This window comes from Maniola hyperantus, chromosome 7, assembly GCF_902806685.2.
Source record: "Maniola hyperantus chromosome 7, iAphHyp1.2, whole genome shotgun sequence".
NCBI classification, from domain to species: Eukaryota; Metazoa; Arthropoda; class Insecta; order Lepidoptera; family Nymphalidae; genus Maniola; species Maniola hyperantus.
Genome location: NC_048542.1, coordinates 792,892 through 820,509, shown reverse-complemented (window position 1 = coordinate 820,509; position 27,618 = coordinate 792,892). Strand labels below are relative to the sequence as shown.

Here is a 27,618-nt window from a genome sequence, read left to right as displayed (position 1 = left end):
AGTTGTTTACCTATTATTTGTAATTATAAGGTAGGTAGTTCAGATAAAAACCGCTTATATTACTGTAGTGTTACTGTAGGTAGGTGCCCACTTAAATCATTCCAGTAGGTACGCAATATGCTATTCTCAAAAAATGCCTTCACTGACTTCATGAATATTTTTTGTTATGTAGGTACGAGTAGGTACAGACCTAAGAAGAACAATGTTGCAACTTGAGTGGCATGCCGCATGCAGTCAAGCTCGGTCTCTCCACGCTCTGTACTGTAAAGATTCTGTTTAGCTATTAAAGGATAAGCTGACCAAAAATGCAGCATATAGTAGGTGTGAATAGAAGAAAAGCTAGCAGATACAGACAGGCAGACACGCTTTCGCATTTATAATATTATAAGTATAGAGTATGGAAGTATGGATTGTGTAATCTGCATAGACATTTTTTACTTAAGTATTTGCTTCTGAACAATCTATGCTGCCATTTGACCTAACCCGTGAACATCAAAATCGAAAGGTATTCCGTATCTCTGAACATCAGCTCTGGCCGAATTTTTTCGCCACACTATTTTCGGAATAGTTTTTCCCTTTTCTACCATGCTTTTTTTATTGAGCCTCTCTTTTTGCTGTAAGGTTAGTGGCAGAACACGCTTTTGAGCATTTTGAGCTCTTAAGTTATTGTTACGGTTTTTATTAGATATACTTATCAAAATGTGTAGCCACCTGGGTACGTAAATTTTGTCATTACGTCCATTGTGTGCAACTATTTTCATGTTACTTTTCTCTCCGAACATAATGTTCACAATTTCTTCCTCCAAAGCATCGTCCTTCAGTTCGCCGCGTTGGTATTTCAGTTTAGTATTTCGCAATTCGCTTGTTTGGTACGGCGAAAGATGTTTGAGGTTAAAAAAATCGGAAAGATTTTTATCTCTATTATTATTCTTTTTATCTTTTACGAAATTAAACGCTTTTGCTACTAGTTTCTGTTTCATAGGTTCATAATATCCAAAAAATTCTTCTGGTGTAATATCGTTCGTGGATCTGTCACTGGCTTTATCTTCAACGTTGACATTTTTTTTAAATTCAACCATTTCTTTATCCTCATCATCTTTGTCAACATCTTTTCTAGTGAGATCAGGAAAACGTTCATTTCTAAGAAGTACATCTAAATCTGATTTATCCAGTATCACTACATCAAGGTTATCGTTAATTTTGATCCTTTTGCTGTTAAACAATTCGTCTCTATCAACTCTGTTTTTGCTGTCAACTAAACGCCTATCTCTTTCATCACTGTCTCTATCATGTTTTATTTCATCACCATCATCATAATATCTGTCATTATTTTTTATTCTATCCTCATCATCTCGGTTCCTTTGTTGATCGTTTTCATCTATATCCCAATTTCTGTCATCTAAAGTGACGATATCCCTATCATTTCTGATTTCATCATCATCTCTAGGTAGTTGTTTGTTGATTTCATTAACCACTCTATCTACTTCATCAGCCAAATCATCTTCCCTCTTTTTGCCGCATCTACCTCCAGAACATCCACATCTACCAGGCGCCGTGCATGTATTTTCAGCATCTGACCGTAGAAACCTCTGATCAGCTTCATCTCGCTGTCTTTTAGATTTCAAAAACAAGTTCATCGTCTGTATATTCATGAGGTTAGGGACACTTTTACCATGTTTGAATTTGGCGTGCGCGTGCCTGTAATGACTTGGAAGGTATACTATATTGGAATCATGATTCGCTTCATCATACCTGTCTTCAGTTGGTGCTTTCAATTCTTTAAGTATTTTCCTTAAAGTTTTTATGGAATCATCGCTTTTGATACCGTTTACAGCAAAAATGGCTGTCACAGACAAAATTTGGAGATATCGTTTAGTCATTGCTTGAAATTTAAAGAAACAAAAATTAATGCGACATCCTTTGTGAGTAAGCCAAAGTGAAATGAGAAGTGAGATTGGTTTTGACGTCGCAGTTCGTAGGTAATGTCGATAGGAAATTACGCGTGAAATTACTGCAGCGTCATTAAAAGAATTTTTGATTATGCTAACTTTGAACATTGACGTAAATCATTATAATAGGTATCTATGTAATTGAATATTGTTAATAGGTAGGTCAAAAATTAATAATATTACCAACCCGTGCTTTCGTGATTCCTTTCGTCAAAGGTTGCCTGGAAGACTGAAGAGATCGCTTTAGCGATAAGGCCGCCTTTGCATGCTACAGCTATTGTGTGCGCGGCGTTCCCTCCCCGATTGCCATTTCAACCTGTCGCGTACTATACCTACCCTACCTCTCCCCTGGATGCAAGCTATCTCTCTACCTTTCGTCATACACACTTTTGTATTTATAAGCAAGTAGGTATGGAATATCATAGAATTGCAAACATGTTTTTGAGATTTCACATCAGTAGGTACCCATATTATAAATGTGAATGAAAGTGTGTTTGTTTGTAGGTTTATTGGTTGGTCCTTCAATCACGTCGCAACAGAGCAACGGTTTGACGTGATTTTTTGCATGGGTATAGCTAAAGACCTGGAGAGTGACATAGGCTACTTTTATCCCGGGAAATAAACGAGTTCCCACGGGATTTTTGAACATCTAAATTCACGCGTACGAAGTCGCGGGCATCAGCTAGTATTATTTAAGTAGATTTTCTCTATACACCTAACATACACCCCATTATTTAGAAGTAGGTAAGGATTTTCAGAAATTTCAATCATCCGAGTCGGGGCGGGTCCACTTAGAACTTTCATAAAGTTCAGACATGGTAACGACAAGAAAATTCGCGGACATTTTACAGGAATTTTCTTTAACATAAAACAGTTATGGTTTTTATCAATGGAGCAGAAACCAGATGGCGGGAAGGCTGGAAATAAAACGAGCGCAATGCTGCGGTGCTTACAGATTATACCGGCATCAGCAAGCACGCGTCATCTGCTACGTACGTGACGTCACGAGCCGCCATTTTGATTTTTTTCCCGCGCAATAACTGAACAATTTTGTATTTTGTGGTATGGCTTAGTGTTGAATTCACGCCATAGATTTTAATATCAACACTAGCTGATGCCCACGACTTCGTCCGCGAGGAATTAGGTTTTTCAAAAATCCCGTGGGAACTCTTTGATTTTCCAGGATAAAAAGTAGCCTATGTCAATCTCCAGGTCTTTATTTAACTAATTTTAACTTTACAACTCTTATAATATGTTTTTAAATGGTTGTGACACACAGACAGACAGACGTGCTGGATGAAACTCTAATAAGATTTTTGTTTTACTCCTCTCACCTCGGCTTACTAAAAAGATTGAAAATTATGAAATGAAATCAAGAGAGGTTAAATTCTTTTCACGGAGGTATTAAATAGTCAAATAAAGCTTGGGTTTTTATGGTTATTTTATTATACTAGGTATACGTTTTATGACTGTAGATTTAATTAAAGCATCTACCTACAGTGAAAATTAATAGACAAAATAACAACACCTAATATTCTGCATGCACATAAATAACTGCTTAGAATAATTTAATATTTGCAATTTCCAAAAAAAAAAAAAAAAAAAAAAAAAAAAAAAAAAAAAAAAAAAAAAAAAAAAAAAAAAAAAAAAAAAAAGTAAAAGATGTCGCGATGAAGGTATGATAAAATTTAATTTTAATTAAACTTATGCGCACTCCATCTTAGGCTGCATCGTCACTTGCCAGGTCTGATTGCAGTCAAGCGCTTGTCTATAAAATAAAAATGGGTTCTCGAGTATTATGACACTGGATGGCTCAAAAGTTTGTTCCATTTTTAAATACAGTTGATTTTCTTTTAGAGTCTTATGGTCATTATTCTGGTTACCATCGTCACTCCATCATTGTGCCAATACGCAATACAAACCGGCCTGCGACCGGACGTCCGGTTCGGCGAAGACAACGACAGGTTTGACGTCACCAACCTGATCCGACGACAGAAGAAGCATTTCAAACCTAATCTAGACTCACAGTCCGAAGAATTTAGACGAAGGTATACTATCTATCTATCCCTACTTATTTATGAAACAGCTTAAACTGCTTGGACTAATAACTTGAGATCTTATATAAAAGTTCTTTCTATAACATAAACAAAGGGTTTTCAGAAAATCTGAATAAATAAAAGGAAAGGTGACCGACTGACTGATCTGTCAACGCACAGCTCAAACTACTGGACGGATCGGGCTGGAAAAGCAAATAACTATTATGACGTAGACATCCGCTAAGAAAGGATTATTGTAAACTAGCGACCCGCCCCGGCTTTGCACGGGGTGCAATGTAGATATACTAATGTTGTCAATGTGGTTCCTTCCTCTTGAGTCACTCTATCTATTGCTGAAAACCGCATTAAAATCCGTTGCGTAGTATAAAAGATCCAGTATTGCCTGATGAGTTGAGATAAATAAGATTGGCATTTTACAGGTCTAAACCGAGAGACAAAAAGAAATATAAAGCAGACGACGAAAAAGATCTTCAATGGCCTAAACTACTGAATACGGAAGCTGGGAGAAGTATTTTAAGAAAAAGAATAAAGAATAAACTAGAAGACCATGTCAACAACCTCGCTAATACGATCATACACAAGATTAGAGGCATACGTCGAAATGAGAATTTTGCTTATCATGACGATATGAACAGCGAAGGTGACGGAGAAGACTTTAACACAAACCTCCGAGCTTTTGAAGATGCTCAGGATTTTAAAGATGATGATGATAATGATTATATGCGAAGACAAAATCGTTTGCAAGGTATTGTCAATAAGTTACACGGGACGAATCTAACTCGGCGGACGGCGATAGATCCCGAGAAAGAGATATTATTTCACTACGCGTTCCCCGTTGATATGAAGATTGAAGGCTTCTTGCAAGCGCCTGTGAAATAAAAAATCTGGTTTGGTAATAAAAATAGAGAATTCATTTGTTTTATTTAAGTGATTCAAAGAGAAACTGAAGGTAGGTAGGAGTTGGTTCGATAAAGTTGGTGGATAAAGAAACCCCCATACATGAACCCTGACGCTCCCCAGTCCCACTGCGCCAGGGAGGTCGTCAATCTATAGAAATTGTAAAATCCAAACAGTAATGGCAGCATGTGAGCACACGTCCGCTCCCAGCTGACGCGTGTTCTAATGTTATTGTAATGGCCGCGCGGCAATCGCGCTTTATTGCGTTTTTACACTTTACACGATTGATTGCCCAAAAGAGGAGTGTATGCATGTATGTTGACCGCTGGCTGACACAAGCACTCAGCGGCCACGGGGTGTTCAACACCTACCTCTTCGCAATAGGGAAAGCGCCTACTGAAAATTGCTACTTTTGCGGAGAGGAAGACACCCCGAGACACGCGATTTTTGAGTGTCCCGCGTGCGCGGATCTTAGAGAAGCAGCACAGGGAGCAAGCGACAGTGTCAACGCCCAAAATCTGGTAGCCCGTATGGTGTCAAGCGAAAATGAGTGGCACAGATACGGTCAGATGCTGAGAGCCATAATGTTGAGAAGGGAAGATAGAGAAAAACAAGAAAAAAAGGAGAGAGAGCAACCAGAGGGTCAGCACGAAGTAATGTTACACGGTTCCGTGCTGATCTCGCAGAGGGGGAGGTCTTTTTAGTCCGTGCGAGTCGGACACACCCTGTCGATAGACAGAAGTCCATTAGGGATTTTTCCTCCTCCTAGAGAAAAAAAAAAAATGCATGTATGTGAGTTTCTTTATTACAGCATAACTTAACCAAATGCCAGGATAGGCTGCGCCATCGCGTCATCCGTTCGTCTCTAAAAAAAACTGGCCAAGTGCGAGTCAGGCTCGCGCACCGAGGTCGTATAAAGTCGTATTCTTCGTCATTTTGCACGATAATTCAAAAAGTATAATGCACAAAAATAAATAAAAATCTATTTTAGAATACGCAGGAGAAGCCCTTTCATAATATGATACCCCACTTGATATAGTTATCTTACTTCGAAAATTGAAAATACTAACTAGTTCATGACCATAATTTAATTTTTTTGTGTGATGTAACCCTAAATTCACTGTTTTCAGATTATTCCCCTGAAGCCAGCTATAAGACCTAGCTACCTGCCAATTTTCATGATTCTAAGTCAACGTGAAGTACCATGTAGGTTTCTTGACAGACAGACAGACAACAAAGTGATCCTATAAGGCTTCATTTTTAGGTACGGAACCCCAAAAATGAAGGCAAAAGCATAATTATTGCATCGTATTTGGCTGCTGAAATACTGATAATAACAAGGATACCTACACGGCTGTGCCAAATGTCAAAATCGGTTCAGTAATTTTCTTTCTAGGAGGAGGAAAAATCCCTAATGGACTTCTGTCTATCGACAGGGTATGTCCGACTCACACGGACTAAAAAGACCTCCCCCTCTGCGAGATCAGCACGGAACCGTGTAACATTACTTCGTGCTGCCCCTCTAGTTGCTCTCTCTCCTTTTTTTCTTGTTTTTCTCTATCTTCTCTTCTCAACATTATGGCTCTCAGCATCTGACCGTATCTGTGCCACTCATTTTCGCTTGACACCATACGGGCTACCAGATTTTGGGCGTTGACACTGTCACTTGCTCCCTGTGCTGCTTCTCTAAGATCCGCGCACGCGGTACACTCAAAAATCGCGTGTCTCGGGGTGTCTTCCTCTCCGCAAAAGTCTTATAGTTATAGTCAGTAATTGAGCTGTTAGTAGGTAACTATCAATGTAACATACAGATAGACAGATAAACCTCTTTCACATTAAAATATTATTGTGAACTATTATGGATAGATATGCTTTACCCTTACCGTTTAGTAAGGTCAATACAGATTTTATATTCAAAACCACAAATGCATTTGGTAGAGTTACAGCCAGTTACAGCTCGCTGAAAAAATGCAAATGGCGTCGTGCGGTGACGTCACGTGCGCGGCGCGTGCTCTGATGTCGTTATAATAGCCGGCGATCGTGTTTTATTTCGTTTCCAGCTTCCCCGAGCAGCTGGTGCTGCGTTGATCATTGACTTATATATTACTTCGTATGCATATTACACAATTGAAGATTATCTAAATGATAAAAGAGCGTGGATTTGACCTGCAGCTCGTTCCAGCAACGCACAAGACTGCAAATACTATTTTATACATGGCATAATCTTGTACCTATATCAAATATTTGAAAAGAGCAACCGCCGAGTTTCTTGCTGGTTCTTCTCGGTAGGAAAGGCATTCCGAACCAGTGGTAGATGCATCCGACTATTCGTAAGTGCTTGTAAAAGTTTATACGAATAAAAAAGATTTTTATTTTATTTATATTTATTTATGGACATGGCTATTGAACAAACAAAATAGCACCGACTCAGTGGTGCTTTAGCACTAATGCAACCTCAGTGACGTCTGGATTTCAAACGGGTCGTTCATTAGTATCTAAGAGGTGGCGCTGATTTATTTGGTTCCAAAACCGTGAAAAATTTTGTTCGCTTGGGCATATCTTGTCATTGTATCGATGGTGTTGATAAATTATTTTTGTTTGCTACTTTGTTACGTGTTTAATGAGTAAGTTTGTTATCAAAGTACTCGCGTCCGTCCGCCTGGAGTCCGTGTGGATTTTGGTTTATTGGGAATCCCGTGGGAACTCTTTGATTTTCCGGGATAAAAGTAGCCTATATCACTCTCCAGGTCATTATCTATACCCATGCAAAAAATCACGTCAATCCGCTGCACCGTCGCGACGTGATTGAAGGACAAACCAACAAACCAGTTAGAAGAGTAGAGTTATTTGTTATTTATCAGTACCCTTATTATAAATGCGAAAGTGTGTTTTTTTGTTGGTTTGTTGGTTTATTGGTTTGTTGGTTTGCATGGGTATAGATAAAGACCTGGAGAGTGACATAGGCTACTTTTTATCCCGGAAAAACAAAGAGTTCCCACGGGATTTTAAAAAAACCTAATTCCACGCGGACGAAGTCGCGGGCATCAGCTAGTTGTTATATAAATGTGATGCAGTCACAGAACTTAAGAGCTATATACTTCGAGTTGGGATAGGTCCCATGGGCAGTGGCGTGCAGGTCATAGAGGCATAAATGCACTGTTTACCCCAGTTGCTTTAGCTCAATGCATATTTTTCATTATGACCTACCAGTAAACAGGTTCCTACTTAACTAATGCATACCCTGGCTTCAAACCCTGTGCACGCCACTGCCCATGGACAGCACAAATCGAAGCTCATCTAGGAGCTTGGCTCTACTAGTGATCTCATAACTTTTTAACAAAGAAGGCGTTATGAACTTGTGAATCTTGGCAACCTTTACACGAAATGTTTTTTGTTAGATCATATTTACTGTTTCAACTATAATCAAAATCAGTAGACTACAGAAGCTGAAATCAAGCTTTACTCGAAGCTAGTAAAACACGAATGAGCTTATAACCTTCAAATAGAATAGAATAGAATGTTTTTTTATTCATGTAAACTTTTTACAAGTGCTTATGAATAGTCAGGTAGTTTTAATTTACCACTGGTTCGGAATGCCGTTCCTACCGAGAAGAACCAGCAAGAAACTCGGCGGTTGAAGAACAAAAGTTCTCATCTTACATCAGTTACCATGCTACAGACGGGCGTAGACAGAAATCTATTATGATTTTACGATGTACAAGCACACACCGCCGCGCCACCTGTCCAAACCATAACCCCACTTGTACCAACAACGCAGGAACCATTGCGGCAACAACACACGTCAAAACTCAAAAATGGTAACACCGAAGATTTTGTCTGTGAGAAAGTTTCTTCGAGTTACTGTATGCCTCCCGCATCATAATAGTAGGGGAGCCAAAGATGCTAAATAGGGATTTACTCGAGCGCGCCGTGGGGACCTAGGTATTGGATAAGATGCTAAAAATAAACGCAGGTTATATTAATTTATTAATTATTTATTTATTATTATACCATAATGTGCACTGTCCTTACAGGGGAGTCCTAATACGACAATGTGGCTAATTCCGTTATACACAATCTCTAAACTAAGCTTAAATGGCACGTCTAAATCAATTGCTATCCCTTTCATAATGTTGCTTGCGGAAAAGGATAGCACTAGATTTAGACCTATTAATTTAGTTTAGTTTAGAGGTTGTGTACAAGAGAATTGGCCCCAGTGTCCTCTAATCTATCTTATACCTATTAACAAATATACTTAAAATTAAAAATAAATTATTTACACCAATAATTATTAATCATCATCATGATCAACCCATCGCCGGCTCACTACAGAGCACAGGTCTCCTCTCAGAGTGAGAAGGGTTTTGCCATAGTCTACCACGCTGGCCATGTGCGGATTGGTAGACTTCACACACCTTTTTGAGAACATTATGGAGAACTCTCAGGCATGCAGGTGTCCTCATGATGTTTTCCTTCATCGTTAAAGCAAGTGATATTTAATTACTTAAAACGCACATAACTCCGAAAAGTTAGAGGTGCGTGCCCGGGATCGAACCCGCGACCTCCGATTAGAAGGCGGACGTCCTAACCACTAGGCTACCACTGCTCATCAATCTATCTTATATATTAACAATTATACTTAAAATCCATACTTCCATTACTAATATTATAAATTCGAAAGTGTGTCTGTCTGTCTGTCTATCTATCTGTCTGTCTGTCTGCTAGCCTTTCACGGCCCATCTGTTCAACCGATTTTGACGAAATTTAGTACAGAGATACCTTGCATCCCGGGGAAGTACATAGGCTACTTTTGATCCCGGAAAATCAAAGGGGTTACATCATATAATTATCAACCCCGATAATTATATGATGTAACCCCTTTCACTGGTGTAAATTTTCATTGTAAATTAAATATTTGAAAATAACAGCCGCCGAGTTTCTTGCTAGTTCTGCTCTATCAAGAGCATCCTGAACTGGGTAGATTCACTTGACGAATTATTTGAAATTAAAAATGAATAAAATAATTTTCTATTTGTATATGTATTTATTATTTATTTATTTCTATTTGTATAGTGGGGGGTAAGGAGGTGCACTAACATCTTAGCACCCCAAATGTCAACCTCACCTGCACACAGTGCCCCCTGCGAATCAGCGAACGAGGATATGACGACCGAAGAATGGCGCGATAAGCACTCCAAATGGCTTGGCTTTAAGTAACACAGACCAGAGACGGGCAGCAGCGTCACTGGTGCGAAATGGCCTACAGCCCTGCGCTGACCAACCCGCCTGCCCAACGTGGTCAGTATGGGCATTACTTCTAATGAGCAGCGCCAACAGACAAAGGCCCCCAGTTCCCGGCAGCCCTGCTATTCCCGATTACGGTAAGGTGGTGGGGAGCGGGTGGATAAGGAAGGCTGAGGACCGTGTTTGGTGGCGTGCTCTTGGAAAGGCCTATGTCCAGCAGTGGACGCAAACAGGCTGATGGATTGGATTGGATGGATTGGATAGTAGGTAAGGATTACATAATACTATATTATGTAAATACCCTATACAATCGCACGTGATGTCGATACTTCCCGTGACGTCATTAGTCACTAAGTACCATAAGCGTAAATTCTAATGCAATTTTGCATGGGTGTTTGCCTAATGAGTTTGGTACTGTCGCCCCCAGAATCCTTTCACATTTTGATATGACAAAATAAAAATATTATAGTAGGTACATGGGTAGAGAATAATTAAAAAAGTTAAAAACACGGCCGCCCTACCGAAAACCAACTAAATACTAAAATTAATCATATTTGAAAATGGTGACATAAGCCGCTATATTGATTTTTTTTCAAAAAATGTCAGCTTCACATCTTCCCGAGTGACCATTTGGGAAGATGTAAGGATTCTAACGATATTCTATAGTCTATATATCCAAGTCTGTATATCCAAGTATAAAAACTATTTCTATTTCTATTTCTGTCAAGGCATTGATAAGTAAGGTATTACACTGGTGTAAAAAGTACATCGCACGCGATTGACTTTAAAATTGATAAGGGAAGCTTAAAAAAGGAGTAATTACGATCGTTACCGTCATTATTATCGTTTTATCACAGAATCTTCATGTGCAATGTTATATTTTTATGACATTTAAAACCATCCGAAACATTTAAAAAGTCTTACAATGTACAATTCCCTTCGAAGTACTTTGAATTCATCTAGTTTTACAGCAATCACGAATTAATCTACAACAATTATTTATACACTAGAGGATACCCGCGACTTCGTCCGAGTGGATTTAGGTTTTCTAAAAATCCCGTGGGAACTCTTTGATTTTACGGGATAAAAAGTTGCCTATGTCAATTTCCGGGGCGAAAGCTTACTCTATAACTCAGTACCAGATTTCATATAAATCGGTTAAACAGATGGGCTTTTAAGAATCCCGTGGAAATCTTTAATTTTCCGCGATAAAAAGTAGTCTATGTCCGTCTCCGAGATGTATGCTCACTGGGCCGTGAAAAGCTAGCAGACAGACGCGTTGGTCACGCTTTCGCATTTATAATATTAGTATGGATTTTTGGCCATGACTGTACACGCAATATCAGTTTCGTATACTTAATGCCCACACCTGAGTCCTGTAACGACGTATTGCCAAACCGAAAAATGGCTGCCATTACACTTCGTCGTTATAAATGTATGTGGTTTGTTTAAATTGGTAAAGGTAAGATAAAATAACACGTACTCACGGACGAGAGAAATGGGATCGTATCCCTCCCTACATAGTCGAAATTCCACAGACTCTTACGAAGCGATTTGCTTCCTTGTTTCTGACATACACTGCTAGAATATGGAATGCACTTCCGGTTTCCGAATTCCGTTTTTACAAAGGCCACAGCGCTCACCATTGCGCCAGAGAGGTCGTCACCCCAATGCAATGATACGATTGCTAAGGATTCCTAGTATTGCACGACGCGTGTTACTCGCAAGTCGCAGGTGTTACGCGCAGGTGGTGTACTTAGAAATTCGGGCAAGAATTAACCGAATTACCAACGCTAAAATCGTACAGACAACTTAAAACCTAAGAGTCGCTACAAATAGCCATTTTTAGAGTTCCGGACCTCAAAAGGAAAAACGGAACCCTTATAGGATCACTTTGTTGTCTGTTTGTCTGTCTGTCAAGAAACTTACAGGATCCTTCCCGTTGACCTAGAATCATGAAATTTGGCAGGTAGGTAGGTCTTATAGCTGACATTTGGGAAAGATATTCCGGGAAAAATCTGAAAACCGTAAATTTGTGGTGACATCATACAAAAAAATTTAATTGTGGTCATGAACATGAACTAGTATTCTGAATTTTCGAAGTAAGATAACTATATAAAGTGGGGTATCATATGAAAGGGCTTCACCTGTGCATTCTGCATCATAGTTTTTGAATAATGGTGCAAAATGTCGAAAAAATACGACTGTACGGAACCCTCGTGAGTCTGACTCGCACTTGACCCGTTTTTTCTCTGGAGATACGGAACTTTAATAAAAATGGACTTAAATAGCTCATAAGTGAGTAAGTATCAATTTGTTCTATTTTTAAGATTTTTAAATTACGTTAAAACTTAAAAGAGTCGTCAAACCCAGAACAGTAGAGGCTGTAAAAGCAAAAATTCGCACCCCATAAACGCTTCGCATGAAAAACAAACGCGCCCCGCCGTCCAACAACAGTTTTCATTAAAAAAAATCACTTTCAGAGCCAGAGCAGAGTTCCCGCCCTCAGTTCAGTTGGTGAACGATCGCGCTACCAAGCGGACGCCATTACTATTTCCCGCATTTTCTTACGTCAAACAGACATCGCGTTCGGAAACACGAATTTTCACCATCCGAAACATTCGTTCAGAAATCTTGTGTTTATTAATTTATTACGAGTTCTATTTATTATTTATTTGTGATAATCAGTGATTTATTTGAGTGAGTGTGGCCAATAAACACCGGGAGCAAAGCCGGGAGCTGTCAGCTGTCAAAAACGTCGTGGTAAGCGCGAAGAGATTTATTGGCACGTTATAAATTAAAGGGATGTGTTTAGTGTTAATTTTTCTTTGCAGGTGAAAATTAAATGAATGAATTGTGTCATTTTATAATTTAGGTACCGTCCGCAAGGTACCGACGTTTTCACTATTTAGGCAAAAAAAAACCTGCCAAGTGCGAGTCAGGCTCGCGCAATGTGAGTTCCGTACTACAGTCGTATTTTTTCAACATTTTTCCGGATAATTCAAAAAATAAATAAAAATCTGTTTTAGAATTAACAGTTGAAGACCTTTCATATCACGGTTTTCAGATTTTCCCCCAAATGTCAGCTATAAGATCTACCTACCTGCCAAATTGCATGATTCTAGGTCAACGGGAAGTACCCTGTAGGTTTCTTGACAGACAGACGGGCAGATAGACAGACAGACAGACAGACAGACAACAAAGTGATCCTATAAGGGTTCCGTTTTTCCTTTTGAGGTACGGAACCCTAAAAAACATTAATATCTTGAAACTCTACTTGCTCTTCATAAATGAATTTGACATTCGGTCTGATTGTTTATTTGTTCGGTTTGTATCGGTTGATGCTAGCTCTTTGAAGCTTAGCTAGTTGAAGTCGTTGGCATCATCTACTTGGTATATATATACCAAGTAGATGATGCCAACGACTTCGCGGGTACGGATTTAGGTTTTTGAAAATCCCGTGGAAACTCCTTAATTTTCGGGAGACAAAAATTTCAACAAAATCGGTTAAGCCATGAAAGCAAGGAGTTTATAATATTAGGTATAAAATATGATGTAGAGTAAAGAATATTTAACTTAACTATGTCTTGTACAACTAGCTTATGCTTGCGATTTCATCCACGTGGACCACACAAATTTTAAACCCCTATTTCACCCCCTTAGGGGTTGAATTTTCAAAAATCCTTTATTAGCGGATGCCTACGTCATAATAGCTATTTGCATGCCAAATTTCAGCCCGATCCGTCCAGTAGTTTGAGCTATGCGTTGATAGATCAGTCAGTCACCTTTTTCTTTTACATATTCAGATACAGATCACGGAAACTGATTGAATATAGGAACCCAACGTTAGAGAGAAAGGGTTTCTGAACAAAGGAAAAGCGTGCAGAATTCAGCGCTTATGGAAAGAGAAAAGTCCTTGATATGATCAGTAAAAAGGTTATTAGATTTAATAGAACGCCACCTGCGTGCCAGGCGTCAGCTGCGCCGATATAGCCCCGTTAAAGTTTTTACTTTTGACTGGCGCCCGGTTGCTACTTGCTTTTCTAAACGTTTTCTGAAAATTTCAGTTTGAACTGATTTAATTTGCCTCAATAGCTTTATGGTTAAAGGAGCGAACTGAATTCTGAAAGGTGGGTGGTTCAAAGTCTTTAAAACCTACCCGTTGCCGGTTGCACTATTGTCGTACCTACTAGCACAAGCTTTACGCTTAGTTGGAGAGGAAAGGGAATGTTAGTCATGATTAACATGGCTAATTTTCTTTAAAAAAATTAGAATCTTCTCGGTAGGAAAGGCATTCCGAACCAGTGGTAGATGCATCCGACTATTCGTAAGTACTTGTAAAAGTTTATTCGAATAAAAAAGTTTTTTATTTATTTATTTTATAAATAAGTACTTACCTATATCAATACTAATATTACAAATGCGAAGGTGTGTTTGTTTGTTTGTTCTTCCTTCACGCCCTAACTAGGTAAGCAATCAATCGACTAGATTTTTGGCATAGAGATAGTCGAAAGAACGCGGACGGAGAGTAACATAAGTAGGCTACTTTTTATCCCGGAAAATCAAAGAGTTCCCACGGGATTCTAAAAAAACCTAAATTCCATGTGGACAAGGTCGGGGGGGGGGGGGCGGTTATTATCTAGAATAGAATATAATAGAAACAATTTTTTTTCAAATAAACTTTTACAATACAAGTGCATTTGAATCGTCTAAACTGTAAAGAATATAACACTGGTTAGCCATTTCTACTAAGAATCAACAAGAAACTTACAAGTACTTATGTATGTATTTTTAAAAAAAAACCGTGATAGAAGAAAACCTTTAGGGTACTTCCCGTTGACCTTAGAATCATGTGGTAGGTAGGTAGGTCTTATAGCACAAGTAAAGGAATAAATCCGAAAACCGTGCTTTGTGGTTAGGTACATCACAAAAAAAAATTAATGTGTTCCTGAGCAAATAATTCGTTTTTGAAATGTTAAAAGTAAGATAACTATACCAAGTGGGGTATCATTTGAAAGGGACTTACCTGTAAGTACATTCTAAAACAGATTTACATTTATTTTTATGCATAATAGTTTATGATTTATGGTGCAAAATGACGATAAAATACTACTGTAGTACGGAATCCCCGGTGCGCGAGTCTGACTCGCACTTGGCTGGTTTTTTACGAGGTTTTCGAAACTATAGAACTTCCTAGATTACTCCTAAAGTAAAACTCCTAGAACTTCGGTATTTTCAGTTTTCAGTCTTTTATAATTTTAGAGTATTGAGGTTTCAGCCGGGCCCCAGGTGCTAGTTAGACATAAAATGTTATTAGACTCCATGAAGGTGCCACCTGTGTCACCGATATCAATTCATTCCGCCGACTCGCCCCGCCTTATATGGCTCTGAGATTTTTATTGTTTTCATTTTCATATTCCTATTCTTCCACTGCTTTTTAGCGATCCGTAATAAAATAAATAAAATAAAATAAAAATAGCCTACATTTCAGAGTACAATTTTTAAGTTTTTTTTTTTAAAGAATATTAGCCATGTTAAATGACTAATATTCCCCTTTTCTCTCCAACTAAGCGTGAAGCTTGTGCTAGGAGTAGGTATACAATATGTATGTAGACAATAGTGCAACGGGCCGGGTTTGAACCGTCGACCTTTCGGTTTCAGTCCACTCCTTTACCAGTTGAGCTATCGAGGCTCTTATAGTTAAGTTATAATTTTTTTTTTTTTTTAATTTATTTATCACCGACAACTTCCATACATAAAAGACCGCACATTTAAATACATACAATAAACAGTATGGTCGTCAATTACAGGTGAAACTTTGCTTATAAACTAACATGCACTAACTTACAGACTAACAGATTAAAGTATAGATTAACTTAATAACAGACAGACTTAATAACGTACAGAGTAACTTGACAGATTAACAGTAGGTAAAAATAAAATAGTTAAATATGTAAAGGAATTTAAATTTAAAGAAAAATATAGATATACCTACTTAACAAAATATAACTAACAAAATATCCACGATTAATGGTCTCCAATTTTAATTATTACAGTTGTTTGCATCATAAAAAGTCTCTTAGCTTTGAGTGGGTCGCGGCTCTGTTAGTTTCAGCTCGTCCTCTCAACGTCTTTGCTGCCGACCTTTGGTTCTTTTCCCGTCTCGTGGGTACCACTGGGTCACTAGGGTACTCCACTTTTCGTGGGTGTCTCGGAGCATATGACCTGTCACCCTCCACTTTAGCTGATCTATCCTGATTAGTATATCGGTGACCCTGGATCTTTCTCTCCGCGATCCGTAATCAAATTACTACAGTCGACGCATTTTAAACTGAGTCCTCTTCGATTTTCCGGGATGAAAAGCCTATGTCCTTCCCTGGGATGCAATCTACTTCTGTGCCTTCTTCTTCTGAACTTCGTCCAAATCGGCTGAACAGATGGGCTGTGAAAGGCTAGCAGACAGACAGACACACCGCATTTATAATATTAGAATGGATTTTCTTCGGGATAGTATTAGATGTCACGTCATGCATTGTCAGACACTAAGGGATAAGATCTATAGAGCGCACTCTGCCTTTGCTTAGAATTAAGGCAGAATTAAAACGAGATAGAGTTATATCTCTTACATAAATCTGTCTCGTTTTAACTCAATCTTGAGTCTGAGCAAAGTCAAAGTGCGCTCTATAGATCTCGGCCTTAGTGTCGTGGAACCCCCCGCCAGGAGAGGAGTCTATAAGAGGAGACCCGTGCTCACTAGTGAGCCAACGATGCGATCGAGATGTTTGTTGGTTGTACGTTGGTTTATACCAACGTGCAACGGGGCAACGGATCGACGCGCGACGTCTTAAACACTAGGCTATCACCACTTCGCTTCAAAGTCTATAAGAAATGCAATCCTTATTAAGTTGTCAGTAGTAAATCTTTGATCTTATGCAACTTTGAAGTACCCGCATGCAGGTCCCGCATCATCATTTATTTCCCGCAGGCCCGCATTCCAGTACAAATATCAATTTTCCCAGCATACTTCGAAATGATTATGTACTTGTTACGTAGTTTAATCCAGTATTCGAACTTTGTAAATGACAATATGAGGAGATCCGTAGGAGAACTAGAGTAACCGACTAACCGACATAGCTCAACGGGTTGCGAAGCTGAAGACGAACTGAAACGATAGACGTTGGGGTCTCAAGGTGCTGGAATGGCGACCTCGCACCGGAAGACGTAGCGTTGGAAGACCCAGAGGCGGATTATCCCTAAGGCAAACTGGGCACTTGCTTAGGGGCACGAGGTTCCGAAGGGGCGCAGGTGGTCATGAAGAGTTTCATGACCTGGCCTACCTAATGACACTACTAAGTAATATTATCTTGGAGTGACCGAAAGTGCAGCTTCTTTAATATAGCAAAGCATTGATTTTCTTCACTCGTTAACATAAATAAATATATTATATAATCACCAACTACCAGCTATGCAATGAGACGATTACTCGTTCTTTCGAAGTTAGTAATTTTTTTTAATATGGCTGTTAGAGGGGCGCCTATGAGGTGCTTGCCTAGGGCGCTCTTGACATTTAATCCGCCTCTGAACTTACGATTCCGTTGTCTTTCTCTAAACTAAATTTAGAGTATTCTGCATCCTTAAAGGGACAGAACAATATGAACTTTACATTTAAAGGAAAGCTTTAAATGTAAAGTTCTTAAAGCTTAGTTGGAGAGGAAAGGGGAATATTAGTCATTTAATATGGCTAATATTCTTAATAAAAAAATAGACTAAATTTTTGTGCACGCTACAATCGCGACTGTGCGCTAAATTCACGGGTTTTACCATCTAAAAAATTAATTTAAAACTGTCAAACTGCGTCTGTCCTTTTCATATTACATTAGTAAGAAGAGGATGCGAATACTCTAAAATTAGGTTGTGCTCAGAATCAGTACCTTGTCTTATCTCTACCCTGCATTAGTGACAAAGGCGCTAAAATTAAAATTCAAGCCCTCACCAGCTGTGCAAGCGAGCCGCGCGTGCGTCGTGTTTGCCGGCCGCCGACCGACACACTCTTTGTGTTGAACAGGTGTTACGGGTAACACAATGCCCGGCCATTGTGGCGGTTTTGTTATTGTTTTAACAGTTGACGAAATAATTTAATGAAGCAAAACACTGTTTAAACTTTTGACTTTAGTTCTATACTAGTTTGTAATGTAATGAAATGAAATGAAATCAGTGATAAATGATAAATATTTTTTTTTTTTTTTTTTTTTTAATTATAATAGTATATATAGATATAATAGTATGGTTATTATCGTCTATTCTGCAGCTTTTTACCAAAGGTCCTATAGTTAGTGCCATGGTCCATGGTTTGGTTTATGAAGGTCAACACCCAGTAGGGTCATAAAATGGTAAATAAGATGGCAACGCATTAAAACAAAGCGTGGTCAGCGGTCATAATGCGCCTCGATGTGTAAACGAAGATAGATCGCCTCCCGAGCGGCGTGCGGGCGCGGCCTTATATCTCACCATGCGGGCAGGAGGGTCAGCAGAAAACAATCTAACAAAACAAAACAAATAAAAAATTAACAGGCCTTTTATTGACTGAAAAATAATAAACATACAGATTTTTCTAACAAAATCTCTACGTAGTATAAAATAAAGTCGTTTCCTGCTGTATGTATGTATGTACCTATGTATGTATGAACGCGTAGATCTTTTAAACGACGAAAGGATTTTAATGCTGTTTTCACTAATAGAGCAATTCAAGTGGAAGGTTTCAAATGTGATCTGGAAACAAAGCCTTACTTTTGAAGGTATTTTTACTGACATACTATTAACTCTTATAATAAGAAAATAGTTGACCATCTGAAATATTCAATTTAGACTAAAATTGCCCTTTACATCATTTAATTTAGAATAATATCTTAGGAGATATCACAAAATTAAAATATTATGAAATATCGCAAAATTAAAACTAACGCACAACAAAACGAATCGGAGGCGGCTGTTGTCGCATTTATAATATTAGTATGGAAGTATGGATTATTAATCACTCATCACTGACACCACATTAGTATCTACATTGCACCCAAGCGAAGCCGGGGCGGGTCGCTAGTAATCTATAAGAAATTACAAGAAAAGTAGGTATTTTTATTTTTCTAAACATGTATAATTATAAAAAGTAAAAAGAAAAGAAGATCCACTGATCAGCTGAATGACTGGCTGATCTATCAACGCAGAGCTCTAACTATTGGGCGGATCGAGCTGAAATTTAGCATGCAGATAGCTATTATGACGTAGAAATCCACTAAGAAAGGATTTGTGAAAATTTAACCCCTAAGGGGGTAAAATTTGTGTAGTTCACGCGGATGAACTCGCGGGCATAAGTTTGAACACGTAGTTTGATCTGTGCGTTGATAGATCAGTCAATCATTCAGTCAGTCAGTCAATCACTGACTGACTGAGTGACTGAGTGAGTGTGAGGAAAAGGTGAAAGGAAAACTTAGAGTTATTGTTCCTTATGAAAAAAAAACAGCAAAAAACATTTTTCACATGAATTTTTTCTGCTTTCGCTACCACCCGTATAATCTGCCTACTCCGCGTCGCCCGCACTGATAAAGTGCGAGTTACACCAACATTCCTCCGTGGGGTATCTCCTCTCATTTAGCTCAAGGTTGTGCTTTAGGTACTTAGGTACTATTTGTGCTGGGAAACCTACTTCAAGTTTTCTTGAACGAAAATCTAGCTTAGTCACAACTTCTACCCAACTAAGCTAAACCAAAAGAAAGGATTATGATTTATGATTTTAGTTAGATTAATATGTAGTACTAAGATAACGTATGCTCGCGACTTACGTTATCTTAGTCCACCACACTGGCCAAGTGCGGATTGGTAGACTTCACACACCTTTGAGAACATTATGCAGAACTTTCAGGCATGCAGGTTTCCTCACGATATTTTCCTTCACCGTTAAAGCATTAAGTTAAGCAAGTCATATTTAATTACTTAAAACGCATATAATTCCGAAAAGTTAGAGGTGCGTGCCCGGGATCGAACCCCCAACCTCTGATTAGGAGGCGGACGTCCTAACCACTAAGCTATCACATCTTTTTGCTATTTACGTAGGTAAAACCTCAAGTCCAACGTTTTATCAATAGGAAGGTGATGCGGGCGCCTGCACCTCTTATCTACAAACAGTACGATGCAGGCCCTCTCATCATTTATATAATTTATATGTACTTACTCACTACTCACCCGCACTTCTGATTCAATTGGACATGATTTACACCTGTGGCTCTACCGCGGTTGTTTGACAGCTACAATGTCACGATCGCAATCATCTCTGATTGGTTAATGCTCGCTTACTATTGGCCACAATGCATTGTTGCAACAAGAATCGCACAAATTCAGCCAATCAGAACAATTGAGATTGTAATAATGATTGATGCAGGTTTTAGACAATCTTCCTACAGGTTATCGTCAAAAAATCGGTCAAATAAAACTTTTTGATATTTTTAATTTTCATGGTGGCAATTTTAAAATCTTATTGTTTGTTGTTATAGCGGCAGCAGAAATACATATTTTGTGAAAATTAGGTGTCCAAGAATATAAAAAAATCCTACCATACAACTTGTAACCATTTTGCCCTGTCCATCAACAAATAACAAAATATTAAATAACTTACAAGCTATTTCATTCCAAATCGACAGAATTCATTTCGCGAAACGTTTACAATACAAAAAGGTTCGCATTACTACCGGGGGGTATATAGGTACTACATAAGCTGGTATATATTGGAAGTTTAGTTGATTGGTTTGGTTTTAATCAAACTTTTGCTCGGATACCTGCGCGTGACAGCCCTGTTATTGCCGGCGGCTTATGTACGACACACGGTTATACGGTACACCACAACATAAATACATACAGTGGGTTGATATTTGAATAGAATAGAATAATGTTTACTCGAGGTATCATATAGGTGGTACATGGTGTAGGCAATATCGTCCTGTACAGCAGTGCAACACCTCGAACAGGTAGGCCACTCAGCTTGTGTTGAGACGTCGCGTCGGGCCCCTCAGACCCAAACCTCTACAGCAAATATCTGAGGTACCAGACGCCCCAACGCAGATTTTCAGTGACCGCCTTGCGGACCTGCGGCTATTTAAGGGGCGGACCAACAATTTCATGAAATACCGGCAACTCATTGGGGGCTCCTCTGGTACTGTACCCGTAGTACAAGATTTTACGTCTCACCAAACCAAACCAAATTCGAGAGTCGAAATACTTCCGCGTTACAGTAAACTGGATCTTAAGAGCCTTGTTTTAAAGCTCAAGTTTGTCTAGACTTCTACAGCCAGCGCTCCAAGCGGAAACATTGCGAAATTAAAATCAGTGGCATTGAATATTTGACTTCAATTCAAGGCTGTTTAGGTCCATTTTACTGTAACGCGGAAGTATTTCGACTCTCGAATTTGGTTTCGTTTGGTGAGACGTAAAATCTTTTACTACGGGTACTGCAATTCAAAGTTTTTGGTAAAAACCATCGAAATTGTAATCCTTTGGAGCAGCGGTAGAGCCAGGGGGAGGCATCAGCTGTGCCCCCCACCATCCCCTCCCTTGTCAACCGCAGCCTCTCCTCTCTATACAAATTGATTCGTTTGATATACCTTGCTATCGACGCAGTGTGTAATTTGATTTTTGTAGTTTCCTATAAATATTTCCATCTTCCAAGGACGGGTGGAAAATTTCGAAAACTAATAACTACCCCGGTTCAATCCCGGGCACGTATCTCTAAGAGTGAACTTTTTTAAATCTATACTAAGGAATGCCTTAAGTAACGACTAACCGACTCTGAGTGCGGCTGTTACTCTGTTAAATTAAGTTAATCTATGTTACAAGGTAAGATAGGGTTGTCATATACATATTGTATAAAAGCCCTGTAAAAATAAATAAAGATATTAAAAAAAAAACATTTCGGAGTTACGTGCACGTAAAGGAAAACTTCATGAGGAAACCTGCATGCTGAGATTTCCCCATAATGTGCTCAAAGGTGTGTGAAATCTACCAATCCGAGCATGGCCAGCGTGGTGGACTTTGGCCAAAACACTTCTCACTCTTAGAGGAGACCCGTGGTCTGTTGGGAGCCGGTAATGGGTTGATAGTGATGATCTAATCTTAGCTCAACGGTTAAAGGAGCGGACTAAAATCCAAAAGGTCGCCGGTTCAAACCCCACCCGTTGCACTATTGTCGTACCTACTCCTAGTACAAGCTTTACGCTTAGTTGGAGGGGAAAGGGGACTATTAGTCAGTATAAAAATCTTGGGTAATATTCTTTAAAAAAAACGTACCCTCTTACAGTTTATTTTTAAAATGACTTGGTATAGAAATAGACAGATGGACTGGACGAAACTATAGGAGTTCCTAGTTTTATTACGGAACCCTAAAATAAAGATTTTCCCATACTGTTGGTCGTGAGTTGCGAAACAAGCTAAGTTTTTCCCCGCGACTTCGTCCTCATGCATTTACCTAAGTTAGAGCATAGCAATCAAAGTAGTCTACACAAGCGCGAATTCGCTTGAAACTGAACCTACTTCGAAATAGTGTGTTTAGGAGGTTGTTGGTCACAGAAGGCGCCGGAGGTTGCACAGCTGTTCCCTCCCCGAGGGCCCGCTACCTCCCAACCCCTGTGAGGCTAAAATTGACCCAAAACTACCTCCGCTAAGGCTGTGAGGTCTAAGTAGCCCAAAATTTTACTGGTAATCTACTTCTTAATATTTACAAAATTAATGGATGAACGTATTCAACGCACGGTCCTCAATTCAGAGCCTCAATAGCTCAACGGGTAAAGGAGTGGACTGAAAACCGAAAGGTCGACGGTTCAAACCCCGCCCGTTACACTATTGTCGTACCTACTCCTAGCACAAGCTTGACGCTTAGTTGGAGAGGAAAGGGGAATATTAGTCATTTAACATGGCTAATATTCTTTAAAAAAAAATCGGCCCTTTTTTTCTTTTTTTTTAAATGTATGTGTACTACACTGATTTTTTCGAGGTTTGTGGACCGATGTGCCAATTTTTTTTAACAATTAGCTATTTAAGCCATAGTTCACTACGCTGGCCAAATGCAGATTGGCAGACTCACACATTTGAGAGCATTACAAAGAACTCTCAGGCATGCAGGTTTCCTCTCGATGTTTTTCTTCACTGTTAAATTATTTACAGTGTGACAACTGACAAGGATATCTTGGCGCGTGGCGAAAATAATGCGAAAATCCGACATAACGTTGTCGTCAGGTATCCCCTTTGTTCTTGTTTGAATATTCTAAGCCTTTGTTTGTGTGTGTGTGTGTGTGTAGATAAAAATATTTTCCAAAATAAACACCAAATAAATTCTCATGAAAATTTACGTAAATCCCGCAAAAAGCGAACCGCGTCAGCCAAATCATATCATCACAAACCTTGTCGAAAACTACGAAAACCTAATCTAAATATATAAAAGGAAAAGCGACTGACTGACAGATTGACTGTCTGATCTATCAACGCACAGCTCAAACTACTGGACGGATCGGGCTGAAATTTTGCATGCAGATAGCTATTATGACGTAGGCATCCGCTAAGAAAAGATTTTTGAAAATTCAACCCCTAAGGGGGTGAAATAGGAGTTTGAAATTTGTGTAGTCCACGCGAACGAAGTCGCGAGCATAAGCTAGTCTAAATATATAAAAGGAAAAGTGACTGACTGACAGATTGACTGACTGATCTATCAACGCACAGCTCAAACTACTGGATGGATCGGGCTGAAATTTGGCATGCAGATAGCTATTATGATGTAGGCAACCGCTAAGAAAGGATTTCTGAAAAATCAACCCCTAAGGGGGTGAAATAGGGGTATGAAATTTGTGTAGTCCACGCGGACGAAGTCACGGGCATAAGCTAGTTACTACTATAATCCCAAGAATGCAATTAAAAAAATTAAAAAAAAACCAAAATAAACACCAAATAAATTCTTCGTTTGCAAATTTACCTAAAGGCCGCAAAAAGCGAACCGCGTCAGCCAAATCATATCAGGGATCACAAACCTTGTCGAAAACTACAAAAACTCAATTACGGGCCCCGTCAGTCGCACCCATTTGGGTTCTTCTAATAAATAAAAGGAGGCTGCGGTTGACAGGCTGTGGGGGGGCACAGCTGGTCCCCCCCCCCCTGCGGGCACCACCCCCTGAAGGCTTAGAAGTAATGCCATGGTTTAGAAAAGGTTTGAACTTCATTGTTGATTTTTCATTAATATAAGTATTAGGCCTGATAATGATAGGTAGGTATACTCAGTTATTTTTCCAATTCAATGTTTGAAGAATATATTCATTGTGTCCGGAGTAAATCTGAAAGGTCACATTTTTAATTTTTAGTTGTTATTAGGGTTCCGTACCTCAAAAGTAAAAAAGGAACCCTTATAAGATCACTTCGTTGTCTGTCTGTCTGTCCGTCTGTCGTGTAGGGTAAGAAAACCTATAGGGTAGGTATCTACTTCCCGTTGACCTGGAATCATGAAGTTTGGCAGTTAGGTAGGTCTTATAGCACAAGCAAAAGAAACAATCCGAAAACCGTGAATTTCATCCATTTTTAGGGTTCCGTACCTCAAAAGGAAAAACGGAACCCTTATAGGATCACTTTGTTGTCTGTCTGTCTGTCAAGAAACATACAGGGTACTTCCCGTTGACCTAGAATCATGAAATTTGGCAAGTAGGTACATCTTATAGCTGACATTTGGGGAAAAATCTGAAAACCGTGAATTTTAGGGTCAGATCACACAAAAAAATTAAATTGTGGTCATAAATTAATAATTAGTATTTTCAACTTTCGAAATGAGATAACTATATCAAGTGGGGTATCATATGAAAGGTCTTCACCTGTACATTCTAAAACAGATTTTAATTTATTGTTATGCATCATAGTTTTTGAATTATCGTGCAAAATGTTGAAAAAAAACGACTGTTGTACGGAACCCTCGTTGGGCGAGCCTGACTCGCACTTGGCCGGTTTTTCTTAATGATTTAACCACACATAATTTTTTTTATTTTAAATCATGATTTTTAGGATTCCGTAGCCGAATGGGAAAAAACCGATGAAATGATTCGCACTTGACCGGTTTTTTTTATTACCGTCCAAGACCCTATTAGAGAACAAATCCATGCAGACGAAGTCACGAACTTCGGTTAGTAGAGGTACCTACTAAGTTGAAAGTACCATAATTCATCAACACAGCCTTAAAATCAATCGCTAATTATAATTATGATCTTCAAAGGCTCAGGAAGGAAGGGGTGTCGACAACAGCTGTGCCCCCCCCCCCCTCTCCCCCTCCCCCACCTCTCCCCTTCACTCCACTCTGCCAAACACAGCACCTCCATTTATTCACGTTAAGCCAAATTGATTCGATTGATGATTTACATATATGCTAAATGTAAATCTTCTTTTATATTTGTCTAATATATAAAAGGACCAATCTACCAATCAGTCTACCAATCCGGACATGGCCAGCGTGCTAGACTATGGCCAAAACCCTTCTCACTCTGAGAGGAGACCCGTGCTCTGTAGTGAGCCGGTAATGGGTTGATCATGATATAAAAGGAAATGGTGAGTGACTGATCTATCAACGCACAGACCCAACTATCTTGACGGATCGAGCTGAGGCATGCAGATAGCTATAGTACGCGACAGGGTGAGATTGTAATCGGGGTTGGGACGCCCCGCACACCCGCGACCTCCCTGGCGCAGTGGTGAGCGCTGTGGTCTTAATAGTGGGAGGTCCCGGGTTCGATTCCTGGCAGGGGTTTGGAATTTAATCATTTCTAAATTTCTGGTCTGGTCTGGTGGGAGGCTTCGGCCGTGGCTAGTTACCACCCTACCGGCAAAGCCGTGCCGCCAAGCGATTTAGCGTTCCGGTACGATGCCGTGTAGAAACCAAAGGGGTATGGGTTTAATAAAAACTGCCATACCCCATCCAGGTTAGCCCGTTATCATCTTAGACTGCATCATCACTTACCACCAGGTGAGATTGCAGTCAAGGGCTAACACAGTGCGGACTTCGTGCGGGTGAGCGGGGCTTCCCCCCGCCTCACACCTGACGTGGGCTACTTTTTATCCCGGAAAATTAAAGAGTTCCCACAGGATTACGATCCCACAGGATGACGCTTGCGAAGTCGCGGGCATCAGCTAATCAGTATACCCTTATAAATACTATCTGTCCCGGCTTACTCACGTGTTTAGTCGACGTTAGCCCGACTAGTTTCGAACCCATCCGGGGACGCACCGCGTCAAAACCGCGGCGCGTGCGCGGACGGACTCCCTTGAAAAAGGACCCGGTGCGTCAAAACCGCGGCGCGTGCGCGGACGGACTCCCTTGAAAAAGGACCCCGGATGGGTTCGAAACTAGTCGGGCTAACGTCGACTACACACGTGAGTAAGCCGGGACAGATAGTATTTATAATGGAAATCACTCACGGTAGTTTAAACGCTAAAACAGTATACCCTTATTATAAACGCGAAAGTGTGTTGGTTTGTTGGTTTGTCCTTCGATCACGTCGCAACGGAGCAACGGATTGATGTGATTTTTTGCATGGGTATAGTTTAAGACCTGGAGAGTGACATAGGCTACTGTTTATCCCGGAAAATTAAAGAGTTCCCACGGGATTTTTAAAAACCTAAATCCACGCTTACGAAGTCGCGGGCATCAGCTAATTCATATTAATATTATAAATGCGAAAGTTTGTCTGTCTGTCTGTCTGCTAGCTTTTCACGGCTCAACCGTTCAACCGATTTTGACGAAATTTGGTACAGAGATAGCTTGCATCCCGGGGAAGGACATAGGCTTTCTTTTTTACTTTTTATCCCGAAAAATTAAAGAGATCCCACGGGATTTTCAAAAATCTAAATCCACGCGGACGAAGTCGCGGGCATCATCTAGTAATATTATAAATGTGAAAGTGTGGATGTATAGATGTTTGAATGTTTGGATGTTTGTTACTCAATAACGCAAAAACGGCTTAACGGATTTGAATTAAATTGGGAATGAAGATAGATTATACCCTGGATTAACACATAGGCTACTTTTAATCGCGGAAAATAAAGGAGTTGCCACGGAATTTTCAAAAATCAAAATCCACGCGGACGAAGTCGCGGGCATCAGCTAATCTAAATATATAAAAAGAAAAGGTGACTGACTGACTGACTGACTGATCTATCAACGCACAGCTTAAACTACTGGATTGATCGGGTTGAAATTTGGCATGCAGATAGCTATTATGACGTAGGCGTCCGCTAAGAAAGGATTTTTGAAAATTCAACTCCTAAGGGGGTGAAATAGGGTTTTGAAATTTTGTAGTCCACGCGGACGAAGTCGCGAGCATAAGCTAGTTTTCATATAAATGAAACAATTTGAGAGTGAGTTCAATTCAGGAATTCCAGAGGCAGGTACCTACAGAAGGCGGTAATTG

At 39.6% G+C, this 27,618-nt stretch overlaps 4 protein-coding genes across 5 annotated transcripts in view; 2 read left to right on the top strand and 2 right to left on the bottom strand.

Annotated features, from left to right (window-relative positions):
* Window positions 1-27,618, bottom strand: part of LOC117983680 (protein 4.1 homolog) — a 202,280-nt gene that overhangs the window by 65,361 nt on the left and 109,301 nt on the right. The window lies entirely within an intron of this gene.
* Window positions 215-1,941, bottom strand: LOC117983913 (suppressor of Mek1-like). Its single transcript, XM_069499483.1, has one exon. It carries the CDS (start codon window positions 1,878-1,880, stop codon window positions 462-464), a length of 1,419 nt encoding a protein of 472 aa, XP_069355584.1. The 5' UTR covers window positions 1,881-1,941; the 3' UTR covers window positions 215-461.
* Window positions 2,837-5,057, top strand: LOC117983524 (uncharacterized). Of its 2 annotated transcripts, XM_034970092.2 has the most exons (4): window positions 3,509-3,540; window positions 3,605-3,625; window positions 3,807-3,997; window positions 4,426-4,927. In XM_034970092.2, exons 2-4 carry the CDS (start codon window positions 3,620-3,622, stop codon window positions 4,883-4,885), a joined length of 657 nt encoding a protein of 218 aa, XP_034825983.1. In that variant the 5' UTR covers window positions 3,509-3,540; window positions 3,605-3,619; the 3' UTR covers window positions 4,886-4,927. The 2 variants fall into 2 exon arrangements, with proteins under 2 accessions (XP_069355602.1, XP_034825983.1); XM_069499501.1 differs by lacking the exons at window positions 3,509-3,540; window positions 3,605-3,625 and adding an exon at window positions 2,837-2,941 and having other exon boundaries at window positions 4,426-5,057.
* The window catches only part of nvy (CBFA2/RUNX1 partner transcriptional co-repressor nervy), a 90,969-nt gene continuing 76,026 nt past the window's right edge, over window positions 12,676-27,618 (top strand). Inside the window, exon 1 of the mRNA XM_034970300.2 lies at window positions 12,676-12,910. The gene's annotated coding sequence lies outside the window, so the exon portion shown is untranslated. The remainder of the gene's footprint in view (window positions 12,911-27,618) is intronic.